General features: G+C 44.0%; 1 protein-coding gene across 1 annotated transcript in view; it reads right to left on the reverse strand.

Annotated features, from left to right (window-relative positions):
- The window catches only part of tenm2a (teneurin transmembrane protein 2a), a gene marked incomplete at both ends in the record, with an annotated part of 191,758 nt that overhangs the window by 31,514 nt on the left and 145,833 nt on the right, over window positions 1–14,411 (reverse strand). Inside the window, 6 exons of the mRNA XM_080035807.1 lie at window positions 1,372–1,584; window positions 4,177–4,377; window positions 7,202–7,396; window positions 9,791–9,892; window positions 11,442–11,637; window positions 13,376–13,581. Of these exons, the coding sequence (XP_079891933.1) occupies window positions 1,372–1,584; window positions 4,177–4,377; window positions 7,202–7,396; window positions 9,791–9,892; window positions 11,442–11,637; window positions 13,376–13,581 (1,113 nt within the window). The remainder of the gene's footprint in view (window positions 1–1,371; window positions 1,585–4,176; window positions 4,378–7,201; window positions 7,397–9,790; window positions 9,893–11,441; window positions 11,638–13,375; window positions 13,582–14,411) is intronic.

The following is a 14,411-nucleotide window of genomic DNA, read 5'->3' on the forward strand; positions in this document are numbered from 1 at the left end:
ACACACACACACACACACACACACACACACACACACACACACACACACACACACACACACACACACACACACACACACACACACACACACAAATGCAAATCCAAACACCCAAAGCACACAGCCCCTCAACACTGCTGATACTCTACTACAGTAACCCACAACACATCTACGTAGGCTCAATGACAGCTAGCTCCTGCTGCAGTGCACTGTTAGCATTGGGAGTGCGCTACATGTAGGGAGTCATCATTGAGGCTGGCACCCTAAATCTACTACAGACAGATAGTACAGCACAGAGTCTACAGAGTTAAAGCCAGGCCCAGACCCACAGATGTATAGCAGCTAGCTTCTACCACCACAGGCTAAGAAACAACACACCAGTCACATACGGTACCTGCTTTGTCAACCATGCTCCCATGGTCTGCAGCGGAAGGAAACGTGCAAAAGGTAAGAAATGGGGGAGAGGATTTTTTTGTAAAATAAATGCAAGCAACAACATGCAGAGCTGAAATAAGCAGGCTGTAATAAGATAACAGTCAGAGTGTGTGATAATAGTGAAGTGTGATTTTTGTGCTAAAGCGAAGGGCCCTGGCAACTCTTTCATCTTGGGCGGATGCTGCAGTCAAAGCTGCCCTACTTTCTGAAATGGGGGGAAATGGGGAGATCATAAACTGCTATTCCCCTGTGCGTATATATGTGTTAGCATGCATCTGTGTACGTGTGTTTGTGTGTGCGTGTCCGTTTGCAATCACAATGTGTTGTGTTGACAGGGAGATGCTACTTTGTGACATAAAGTGCTGCGGTCGAATGGCACTCATCCATCCAGAGTGACGGTGATGCCAGTATGAGACAGTGATTGAGTGACATAAGAAGTCACACACTCACACACACTGGCACGCCTGTGTGGATGCATACTCACATACACAGTGTACAAAGTGTTGTTCTAAGAGTGAGGCCAGGAGTTTTGCCTTTCATCACATAACTTTGCTGTTTCAAAGGCCACAGAAACTAAGACTCCTGGGGTCTGCAGTTCAGAGGAAAACTGCAAAATCCTATTCTTTGTAATCCCTCCCACCCTCGCTTCTAAGAGGTTTGCTCTCTCTCTCTCTCCTCTCTGTGTGTAGGTCTGCCCCCCCTTCAAATTCCTCAAGGTCTTCCTCTTGCCTCCACTTCTCTGTTCCAAACTCTTCTAACAAAGTGAAAAAGAGCTGCCAGTTTAGACTGACTGGGTGCTGGTGTTTCTGTGCTCACATATAACACACACCTCAACACACACACACACACACACACACACACACACACACACACACACACACACACACACACACACACACACACACACACACACACACACACACACACACACACACACACACACACACACACCAATGCTCCTCCTACCTATAGTGCAGTGCTCTCCGTTCCAGCCCTGGTGACACTGGCACTTGCCGTCCTTGCAGCTTCCATGTTTGATGCAGAGCGGGTTACACACACGCTGGTCACAGCCTGAGCCGGTCCAGCCGTCTTCACAGCGGCAGGCTCCACCCAGACACACTCCATGGGTCCCACAGTCCACTGAGCACACCTCTGGAAGGGAGGACCACACATGTGGGTCAATACATTACACTGTTTGTCATAATGTCCGCTCTCACAATAAGGAGATACTATACGTAGCGTGGACTTGATGACTTACAGGTCATTTGGTTTTGTAAGATGTCTAGGTTACATATACAGTGTATTGTTTCAACAGCATCAATGTTTGTCTATGTCAGCAGATCCTACCTGCAGGTTCAAATCATTAAACCAATGGTGACCTCATGTAACAGAGGACACTTTCAAACACCAGTTTCAACCTGCAAGTCATTCATCAGCAAAGTCCAAAGCTGCACAATCAACCAATCAAAAACCATTAAACCCATATTACACTCCATGGTAAAACCTTCAATAAAAATCAGCCATCTCTACTTAAGACATCTATTGCAGTATGTCCGTCCTGCGAGAGGGATCCCTTACTCTGTCAACTCTCCCTGAGGTTTCTCAATTTTATTAATCCCGAGAAGGTTTTTTACTGGGAGTTTTTCTCAGCCGAGCTAAGGGTGTAAGGGCAAGGTGTCGTACTGTATGGAACGTAAAGCCCACTGAGGCAAATGTCTATTTGTGATATTGGGCTATACAAATAAAACTGATTTGATTTGATTTGATTTGATTTGATTTGAGCGATTATAGATTTGTGAAGACAGCGTTTATTTTCCTGAGCCTCCATAGTTAACTGTGTGGGAGTGTCAGACAGCCACAGTGCATGTGGTGCGATGTGACACTGTGCTCATGTACCCAGGACCCCCTGCTGCAAGGGGAGCGCACTGCCTACAGATGTTTGGATACACTCTTGCTGAGGTATCCTGCAGAGTGGAACAATGTTGTCTTTATTAAAGTTTAAGCATTGCTTCTTTCACTGCTCTGTCTGGGATACTGAGAGGGGAAGCGCTGTGAGTATGCTGTCTCTCTAACAGCTTAACAGCCCTATGTTATTGAGATGAAGAATTATGGAAGTAGAGTCATTTTTTTGATAAAAGGCATCCTAGAGTCTTTTTTTGATAAAAGGCATTCAAACAGGAACTCAGCAGCTTGAGAAACAACTTACCTTTTTGTTTAAAGGGATGCAGCTGGGAATTATGAGCCTCATGCACAGGACATGACTCTGTTTCCCTCTCTCCTCTCTAAAGCACAAAGCATCCATCTCTGGCTAACTGTTTGTTTGAGGCAGGCACACATTCATTGAGGAAGCATCTGGAATTAGAATTTCGTTCTATCTCCTATTCTATACTAGTCCCCCCTCAGCATCTGAAGTCCTCCTGCATCCACACTATTTTCTCTTTTATATTTTACTTTATACTGTCTGTTATATCGTATGCAATGTGAAGCCCACTGAGGCAAATGTATATTTGTAATATTGGGCTATACAAATAAAACTGATTTGATTCCCCTCACTCGCGGCCAGGGCAATACAAACTCAACTCTCATAATCTATAAAGCCCAGAATATTTTGGCTCCCTGCTGGTCCATTTCTGATATTCTATATTACCTCTATCTGGTAAGGAGAGGCTTTTGATTCTGCTCTGTGAAACATACAAACTGAGATCTGTCACCACTGTGTTGCCTTTGTTTTATTTTCTCATGCTTTTGTTTAGTAGCTGTGTGTATGTGTGTGTGTGTGTGTGTGTGTGTGTGTGTGTGTGTGTGTGTGTGTGTGTGTGTGTGTGTGTGTGTGTGTGTGTGTGTGTGTGTGTGTTGGCAGGTAGCAGGGATATGTTCTGTTTGTTGGTGTTGTTTGTAGGTGGTTATTGTCCATTTGTAATTTTTCCCCATTGTTGTTGTTGCTGCTTTACATTTTGTTGCAGCTCATTGTAATGAAATGGGCTTTGTGAATAAAAAGCACCTCTCCTTGCCCATTTTGGATTGTATGTGTTAATAAAAAAAGAAGCTGCCATATCACTGACAGTTTTTAAAAATATAACATATTCATTTATAATAATTTGCCTTGAGAGTGTCACATTGCGTCCTGTTTGTTCCAATTTGGCTTGGTTTACATAACAGTTGCTGTATTGTATTTCTCAGCAAGTTGTATTGTTTGTGCTCATGTAGATTTCGTATAAAAAAAACCTGTTTGCAAGAAATAAGTAGATAGATTTATTATCCATGTATCCTAGGGGGAGGGACAATGAAAACTAACTATGACACGCTAAACTCCCCCTGCATTCCAATCCCCATACTTCCCTACTATTTAGTATGCCAGAAAAAGATTTAGGATGTCCCAATACATGCACGTCAATTGTAGTATTCTGAAAATACATAAATGCCCCACTAACTCCAATAGCATTGTGCAGTATTCGTCTTTATTCTTGACATTTCTCGACATAATGAAACAAATCTTTCTTATCTGATTTTTTTCTCTCCTGTGGCCCTAAAACTCTTCTGTACTTTAGTATGTAGTGTAGTAAAAAGACTAAAACTCTTCTGTACTTTAGTATGTAGTGTAGTAAAAAGACTAAAACTCTTCTGTACTTTAGTATGTAGTGTAGTAAAAAGAAAGAGTATGTGATTTGGAACGCAGGGTCCATCTTTATACTATGTATTGTATCGTTGCGGCCATACCAAGTGTGCAGTCCAACTACAACTCACCCATAGAGCAGTCTGGTCCCATCCAGTTGGGGTCACAGGAGCAGAGGCCGGTGTCTGGTATGAAGGTCCCGTGGCCATGGCACTGGTCTGGGCACTGGGCCCGGGGCAGCTCACAGTGCAGCCCTCCCCAGCCTGGCTTACAGTGGCACTCCCCATTCACACAGATGCCATTGTTGGAACAGGTTGGATCCAGGCAATCCACTGCATTACCATCACGAACAATAAACACACAGAAATAAACAAGATGAACATGAAACCAACGCTAGCTGGAAAATGTCTCATTAGAGCTGATGTTAGAAAACAAATGAAATATTGTTTTTTTTCTTCTTCTTCTTCTTGGCCATACGGACATGTTTTTATCCTCTGTTTACACAGAAAGATAATGAAATAAAATACAATATTACCAGACATATTACTAAGGCAATTAAAGCACACAATAATGAATAGGCCAGTCTGTAATTGGGGCAAAGCAAGCAAATGTGTTTCACTCTGAAAGAGCAGCGAGCTCTCACTGGCACATTATTGGATGTGAGCGTGTGTGTGTGTGTGCGTTAGTGTGTGTGCGTTAGTGTGTGTGTGTGCATCAGTGTGTATGGGCTAACACACAGGGGACAATGTGACACTGTCAGTCTGCCAGGTTGACAGGCAGCTCCGAGTCCGAGCAGTGAGTGAAAACCAATTTGACAAATGATCTCCTCGCGGCACAGCTCCCCCCCTGCTCTAGCCCCCCTCCCCCCCTCTCATCACACTGTCCCAGCCTCTCCCTGGCTCTACTCGTCCTCTTTGTCTGACACCTACTCCCCCTACTTCAGGCCCCAACGCACCCACCTTGACACACACACACACACACACACACACACACACACACACACACACACACACACAAACAAACACACACACACACGCACACGCACACACACACACACACACGCACACACACACACACACACACACACACACACACACACACGCACACACACCCACACACACGCGCACACATTCACAAAGGCACACGTTCGCACATACTGTATCCCAGCCCCGCATTTTTTCTGTTTGCCTGACAGAAAAGGCGGATCACAGTTATCGATTTCCATGTCGCTGACACTCCAGGTAAATTGTTTGAGCGACTCTGCTGGGATGAATATCAGAGGAGAGGAGGAGGGGACAGAGAAAATGAAGAGCAGGGGAAAAGGCCAGTGTAACTAAGTACAATGACTCAATTACTCTACTTCAGTACAAGTTGGAGGCTCTTGTACTTTACTGGAGTATTTCATGCTATACTTCATACTTCTATTACAAGTCACTGCTTTACTGGGAGATATTCTACTTCTTAATCCACTACATCTATCTAATAACTAAGTTACAAGTTAGTTTATCAATTAAGAGTTTTGCACAAAACATTATAAAGAGTTTATCATTTATTGTAGGCTATATACCCAGCAGTATGTCTACCTAGAAGCACAGATGATTAATCAATAGATAAATGAGTTGTTTGACAGAAATTGGCTATTGACTATTTAGATGATATCAATTTTTATTGCAAATATCCCAAGTGTCATGTTTCAGCTTCTCAGATTGAGGATTTGCTGCTTTGTCCTTTAGATCATTTAAATATTTAAAATCAGATACTTTTGTCATTTGACTTGTTATGAAAATGATTATTGTGTGAATATATGAAATATATTTATACTATATTGTATTGTCCTAAATTGTGAATCTTCATACAATAGACCAAACATTTCTGACCTTACTCTTGTGTAAGATAAAGTCAGGTTGTTAGAACTAAGATAGTATGTACTGGAGACCAGGTGTGTCATCATATGTTGTTATGTCTCACTATTCCAACCCTGAACATCTATTACATAGGCTGATGTTCGTGCGTTAATAGATTTTGCTATAACTTCTGGAGAATGACTGCATTCTTCAGCCATTTCATTACAATCCCATCGCTGTATTGTTGTCTTGACTCATGTTGGCAAACATTAAAGATCTGTTCATTTTGTATTTAAACATTGTGTCATCTGGTATTAATTGCCTCATTCTCATCTTTCTAGAGGGTGATATTTCAATTCCACGACAGACTCCTGTTCTACTGTAATAAGTGACATGTAACTTGAAACAGTCATTTGACTCCTGAAGTATCTCTGTTCTTACTCCATTGTGCTGCCCAGGTCCTCCACCGTCCCAGTGTCTGTCTGCCACTCTACCCTTTCTTCTTGTCATCTCCATCATCACACACTGCACTCTCCCTCCTTTTCCTATTCTCTCTTTCTTCATGGCACATTTTTTTACCTCATTTTAAAATGTTTTCACCTGAAATTAAATAAATAAATACAAACGAACAGAGAGTGTGGCTGTCTGATCCTTCTTAACAAGGATCAATAGAGGCAATTTTCATCCCTTAATAAAATCAGTGATGTGTTTGGCTGTGGTTTCATATTTCATCTGTATATATGGAACACAGATAGAGGTTCTGCCATGCTGAGCTATCTGGCTGGAGTTATGGAAATGTGTGTAGGATGTGTGAAGATGTGTTTGATGCGTCGCCAACGTTCATGGTTCTTTCAAAAATGATCACTTCCCCTCATCGAAACCCACGAGTAACAGGCGGTTAAAGGTGTAGTCAGCGATTCTGGAGAAAGATTGTCAAAATCACTTTTTGTCAAAATCACTTTTCGTCAAAATCACAATCTGGTACCTGTCTGTGCTGTGTGCACGCTGGAAAAATCCAGCGTGCACACAGCGTTAATACTCAGCCAAGGCTCTTTTAATGGTCATGTTGCTAGCTACAGTGGGCCCCCTTTGTTTACGTACCCTTTGTTTACATCCACGTTTACAGAGCCTATAGCCCGTGCATTAACACTAGATTGTTTCTCAGCGTACACAGTATGCTGAAAGGAGATTTATTTGACCGATTTGCAACAAAGAGTGATTTTGACCTGCGTTCTCCAGAATGGCTGACTCCCACCTTTTAAAAACGAGCTGACACAAATGAAATGATGGCTCATCCCTGAGGAGCACTCACCCTCCTCACAGCTGGGCCCCTTGTATCCAGTAGAGCACACACAGTTGCCATCGGTGCAGGTGCCGTGGCCGCTGCAGAGTGGCTGTATGCACTGTGTGACAGGCACGTCACACTCTGGACCCTTCCAGCCGCTGTAGCACACACACGAGCCCTTATCGTATTGGCCGTTCCCACTGCACAGCACCGGGCACGCGGCTGGACCAACACACACATAGAGGGAGGAGAGATCAGAACCTCTGCATGACAGAGGATACAAACAGTATAGCAGGCTCTTTAAGGATCCTCAGGCAGTGGCAAGCCTTGCAGCCCACCAGGGTAGGGAATTAACAATGTTTTTTCTGCAAAGGGGGCTTTTTTTGCCCCTGTGAAATATGTTTCAGGGGAGAGAGACATTGCAATATTTTGTAGTTTTGGTTCTATGTATATACCCCGGAACTTATTTTGGCATTGTACTTTTTGTGACGAATTTCTGGCAGAATCTGTCTGACTTTGTAATCGAAAATATGGACAAAAGATTTTGTTCATTGTGGAGAAATGTATTGTTTGGATTCCTGGAGAATTATAAACAGCACTTTGTTCTTGATAAACATGATTATTATAGCTGCCACATTCCATATTCATAAATGTTCATTTAAAGGAAAGAAGCTTTGTTTTGGTAGCCTGGAAATCCAGACCCACATCTAGAACGATAGAGGGTCTGGCCATGAGCAAAAGACTTTCCCAACTCAAGGGTACCTGCACGTGCATTTCAAAAACCACTGCACGCAATTGGATAGCAATACGACCAATCAGAGCAATGAACTAGGTGACGTATTCAACCCCGTTCGTTAAGCAAACAGTGGGGTTAACTGGTAAATTAAACTTTTGGGGTGGTCGGTAGGCAAAACAGGAAATTCATCTTTCTTGCTAATGAAAGATTTGAGTGCCGTCTTCGAAATCGTTAAGTGTTGAGGCCAAAGCAGTCTCAAACTTAAACAACATATCTGCATCCATCTCTGTTGTTTAATATCACGGCTTCGACGGCCCATTCCCAGCACTGTCGTCAAACGGCTACTCCCGCCCCAGAGCCCCATACATAGGGCTCTGGCCCGCCCATATCAGATAGAACGATTTGATTGGTAGCTCCAAATTTTCTGACATAGTTAATGAGCTTCAATGGTTCCTGCCCAGACCAGTAGGCTGCGGCAGGTCTGGATTTCCAGGCTATTGTCTTGGTGCTTTTATTCAGGAAATGAAACAATACATTTGATCAATCAGTAATTCTACTAAGGAAAAAGCAAATCAAACTGTTGTGTTTAATGTGTTTCTGTACAGTAAGTCTTTATTCAGCTCCTAACAAATATGTTTTACTCTGGATGCTTGTGCACATATTTGTTTAATATGCAATATAAGATCTTTGTAAAAGCTTTGTTCATCAGGGCACCACCAGGATTCTTCAAATCAAATGTAAGACTTCTATGAGCTGTATATTACCCCTTCCACTGCACTCCCATACAAGTTTATTATGTTCTACTGTATGCTTCCAACAAGGGATCTTACATAATCAATGGATCCATGGCCGATTAGCAGCCTCTGTGACATTGACGTTGGCACACGTAGGAGGAAGGGGGCAGGTGTGTGTGCAGGAAACTTCTACAGATGTCTAGGTGTCCATTTTCCATTTTGGCTTTGCAAATGCATATAAATAATCCCCCCAAAAAGACTCCTTTATTTTACAGTGGCATTAAAGGTGATCAGCGATTATGCAAGAATGGTTGTTGTTTAAATCATTTTTGCCAAACTCTGTGAATATCGCCCCAGGATCGCTCGGCTACCTGTCCGTACTGTATATGCGCTGAAAAAAAATTCCAATGTTAATACACAGCCTAGGCTTTGTAAACCGGAATTTTTGCTAGTTACGGTGGGCCGGTCTGAGCCGCTTGGTTTACATGGCCTACCCTTTGTTCACATACCCGTTCACAAAGCCCAGGCTGTGTTTGAGCACACACAGTACAGACCGGTAGCCCCTCGTGAGGAGATATTCACTGATTTTGAGAACAAGCATTCTCCAGAATTGCTGACCTTTTAAAAGCCCCTGTTAGATGAATTTCAAGGTCAATTTCAGATGTTTCAGGGGCACTTTGCCCCAAGCCCCGCTTCTAATTTCTGACCCTGCAGCCCACCCAGACACACACTCGCCTCACCCCAGGAGCAGTGCACTGCGCAGGGGGGGAGAATAGAGAAGTTAAGGGGCTGGAAAGTGCCAATGACATAAAGAGTAATTACAGGCAGAGGTAAGTCAACTATTCATCAGAGCTGTCTATCCCAGGTGAGCGGGGGGGGGGGGGGGGGGCACCATCTCACTGCTCCTTCTCTCTCCTACTAGCAGCACAGAGCTGGATTGCAGCAGAAGGGAGAGACTATCTTCATCTCTACATTACTTATTGAAAATGCTCTAAATGACAATATTTTTATTGTGAATTTGGTAGAAATAGGAATAAAATCAAAATGTTAATTTTACTCAAACATATGCCTGGTCTCTTCATTTTTTCCGGAGCTGTATTTTTTAAATTCTCGCTGGAAGGAAAGCCGTCTGTGATTGGCTGATACCTTTGGAGCAGTCCATGCCATGGAACCCTGGGAAGCAGTGGCACACCCCGGAGTTACACTCTCCGTTACCATGGCAATTGCGCGGGCACTCTTGCACCGAATCTGCGGGAAAAAGAAGAAGAAGCCAAAGTGAGACGGAGAGAGAGAGAGAGGGGGGGGGAGAGTTTTAGAGGCAAGCATCAAACGCTTCAGATCGTTGTCAAATGGAGAGGAGGCAGGCTCCCAGGCTCCCAGGCTTACAGTCACACAGACATTAAAACCAAAAACCTCTTCTCTAAGATTTCCTTCATTTTCCTTTTTTTGGTGCAGTTTGAGTTTTAGAATCAGCCATTTCAGATGTTTTGTTACTAGGCAGATTCTGGACTCACTGTGTGTGTGTGTGTGTGTGTGTGTGTGTGTGTGTGTGTGTGTGTGTGTGTGTGTGTGTGTGTGTGTGCGCGCGTGTGTGTGCGCGTGTGTGTGTGTGTCAGTGTGTGTCCGTGTGTGTGTGTGTGTGTGTGTGTGTGTGTGTGCGTGTGTGTGCATAGGTGCAACATTTGAGAAGTTTCAAGATATTTATTGTCATATGTGCAGTAAACAAACAGTTGCCCCCGTTTTCAGACATTTTTATTCAGCTCCTTTTATCCCTGTTCACTCCCCTTCCTCCCGGCTTGGCCCCATCACTATGTCTTGACTCCAGCTGTCTCTCTCTACTCAAGCCTGTCTGCCTGGTGTTGACAGTGAAGGATTCTTTGTCTTGGGTTGACTCTTTCCATCCATCCCCATTGTTCTCCCACTAATGTCTCCAACACAGTTGAAATGATTGTTCCCCATCCTAAAACCATCCCATGTTCAGGGCTGCAGTGGGATTTCATTTGGATTCATCTACTTGTTGCATGCTATTATCTACACATGCCAACACACCATCTAAAGATGTTTGGTTTTTCAACGCATGCTATTGATGTATCCTTCTATACGTTTTGACACACACACATCTTTTAACTAAGCTGCCCTGCCTACTTCACAAAGTTACTGTAGCTTTGTTTCTATTGGCAACCTTGTGTTGTGTTTTTGCACCCTGTGAATGTGTAAAGCCTTTGACAAATCAAGGGGAAACCATCTGGCAAAACAATGCTAGCACGTGTCACTGGATAGGGATTTTACATCAAAGTGTGCTTACAGGAGTCCTACTGTGCATTTAGGAACAGGTTGTATTGTATGGCTGAGAGGAACCTGCACAAAGGCTGATACATTTCTGATACATACATATTCACTCTTCATATTTTAATTTAGTATTACCATGAAACATCTGGTCAACGATAGACTCCTTTATGATTTTCTCTACTTATGACATCTATTGCAGTACGTCCGTCCTGGGAGAGGGATCCCTTACTCTGTCAACTCTCCCTGAGGTTTCTCAATTTTTTAATCCCGATAAAGGGTTTTTTACTGGGAGTTTTTTCTCAGCCGAGCTAAGGGTCTAAAGATAGGGTGTCGTACTGTATGGAATGTTAAGCCCACTGAGGCAAATGTCTATTGTGATATTGGGCTATACAAATAAAACTGATTTGATTTTGATTTATTTGCCTCAAGTGGTGACACTTGAATCATCAAGATTTCAAAAATGACAAAAAATAGCAATAACAATTTAGAAGAGCTAACACAGTCTCACCCATAACGTTTGTGCTGAAGGAGACGGTCTCTCTCTCCCGCCCGTCGTTGTAGAAGGCCAGGTGCCAGGCCCCAGCCTCCAGGTACTGGACAAACACTGCCTCATTCAGCACCACTGTCTGGATGCTCCTCCTCTCCCTGGGAGACTCCACCACACTCCACTTCTCCTTACCATCCAGACGCTCCATGTAGTCATACTGTGAGAGGAGAGAGAGAGAGAGAGGGAGAGAGAGAGAGAGAGAGACAGAGAGAGTGAGAGAGAGTGAGAGTGAGTGAGAGTGAGAGAGAGTGAGAGAGAGAGAGTGAGTGAGAGAGAGAGAGAGTGAGAGAGAGTGAGAGAGAGGGAGTGAGAGTGAGAGAGAGAGTGAGAGAGAGAGTGAGAGTGAGTGAGAGAGAGAGTGAAAGTGAGAGTGAGAGTGAGAGAGAGAGAGAGATTGAGAGAGAGAGCGAGTGAGGGTGAGAGAGAGAGTGAGGGTGAGAGAGAGAGAGAGAGTGAGGGTGAGAGAGAGAGAGAGAGATGGAGAGAGTGAGAGTGAGTGTGAGTGTGTAAATGTATTGTTATATCAGGATGTTCTTTTTGTAATATTTGTTAATATATCTTTTGTTATTACCTGTAATGCTTTGGCAATACTGTTTGCATAATAGTCATGCCAATAAAGCTCATTGAATTGAATTGAATTGAGTGTGAGAGTGAGAGGGTGAGAGAGTGGTTAAACTTGAATGGAAGTGTGAACGCGAGTATGAAGTTCATGATTCAACTATGAAGTGCTGTGCCTTTTTAGAGTTTGAAAAATTAGCCCTAGTTGATAATGCAGGAAGATGAAAGGATGGGGGGGGGGGGGGGGGGGGTAAGTGTTTCTGGAAGAGCCAGGGAACAGCCAGGGAAGCATGAAGAATTCAACAGGGAGATCCTGAAGGGCTGTCACTCTCCAGGGGGTTTCTAGAAACATTGCACAAAGTCTTTTTGAACGGAGCCAACAGGAGCAACAACTTGACGGTCTTTAAGCCCCTATCTCACTGGGCTGCGACAGTGTGCGACAAGTTGGAGACACAAAATTGCGACCAAATATGTAAATTAGCGACAAATTTCACTTGCAGTCTCACTGAGTTGGTTCCTCACGACACGTTTGCGAATGTCCTGCCCAACACTTGCCAGGAGGTCGCATTTATGTCTCGCGAACGTCTGGCGAGCGTCGCACGACCGTCTCATTTTTGTCTCAAATCAGTCGCAATTTAGTTTCATAAGTCGCCAACCCCTCGCAAAGTTGTCTCACATTGCTCGCACTTTCTGACTCGCGGAAACTAAATTGAGAAGGGTTTGCGACGCGTTGGAGACACCTGCGACCACTCTGAGACTGTTTTGAGACAGATTTGTCGCACACTTTTTTGAACATGTTCAAAATTCATGCGACAGGACTGCGCGGCTCTGCGACTCATGCGAGGAAATTGAGACCTCCGCGAACGTTTGGAGACAGTTTAGAGACTCGTTTGCGAATGAAGTCTCCAACTTGTCGCAAACAGTCGCAGCCCAGTGAGATAGAGGCTTTACCTGCTTAAGTCGGGTCAGGAAGTCAAACTGTTATCCTGATGCAATCATCCCCTTCCACAAATCAAATCTGCTTTTAATTGAATAGTTTCTAATTAACAAGAGGCAGTAAAACTTGCATTACTGTGAAATTTAATTAAGTGTAAATCTTAGACTTAATGAGTTTTTTCAAACAACCATTATGATGAATTACAAATTCATTTTATGATTGTCTCTTGAGCAAGTGTTCTTCTTTATGTTTCCACTGTTAGCATCATAAAGATATCAATATGTAGATATAGTTTTCCTATGATGAATACAATGATGATTCTGGGTTTAGTCCATTGCCCTTAGGGTGTAGTGAGCAAATGTTGAATCTATACTAGCATGTGCTTGGTGCTGGATATTACCTGTGCATGTGAGGGAGGCAGGCCCTTGCGGATGTACACTCCAAAGAGGGCGTCCTTGCCCAGAGAGATGTTGAACTTGAGGAACTGTGGTAGGCTGAGGTGGAGCAGGGACCTCCAGAAGACTCCTGGAGGGACCTCCTGGGTGACCCTCCTCCCCACCTCCATGTTGCCTGTGTCTATGCTGCTGTTGCGGCCTGCCCATGGACCTGGAGCCAGGGGGAAAGAAACTGCATAATCTGTGATTACAGGCATCGATTGGCGCGGAGTCAATAGGTATTCATCACAGTTTACTGAAAATAATTAGCCATAAAAATTCATGGCCATTGAATAGCAGAAGACGAGGGCCATTAGCTCTGCAAAACTGTGCGCCCACAGTTTATGTTAAAATGATAGTTGTTACATGTGACAGTGGGATGCAAAACGATGCCTTTGTAACAGAGCCGGCGAGAGCGGGGACTTTGTTGTGGAGGCTGGGAAAGAGAGGAAGACTGATAGAACTGCAGGGTAGAGTTTTCAGAGCAGACACAGCATCCCACAATCAGGTCAGCCATCTAACAGGCAGTGTTGTGGCCCAGACAGAAGGGACAGAGTGTGAGTGTGTGTGTGTGTGTGTGTGTGTGTGTGTGTGTGTGTGTGTGTGTGTGTGTGTGTGTGTGTGTGTGTGTGTGTGTGTGTGTGTGTGTGTGTGTGTGTGTGTGTGTGTGTGCAGCAGAGCCAAAGAAATAAAAGTCAGAATGAGAAGAACAACGGCAGCAGCATCTGGCTCAGATGTCTGGGGAACACAACACAACGCGGCCCTCTCATTAATACAGAGCAGCCGCCCCACACCTCTGTACTGTATAGAACAGGCTGTGTGTGTATCACAGCCACACAGAGCAAAGAAAGAACAGATAGAGAACGGCCCGTTAAAAAGGGAAGGGGAGGGGGCGTTCAGTCTGTGCTGACTGAGACCATAAACCTTGCTGCTCCACACAACTCAGCTGATTGGTTAAATCCCAACTAAGGGAACTATGAAAGGATTTTAGTTGCAGTGAGT

This window comes from Ammodytes marinus, assembly GCF_949987685.1.
Source record: "Ammodytes marinus genome assembly, chromosome: 10".
In the NCBI taxonomy this organism is placed as follows: Eukaryota; Metazoa; Chordata; class Actinopteri; order Uranoscopiformes; family Ammodytidae; genus Ammodytes; species Ammodytes marinus.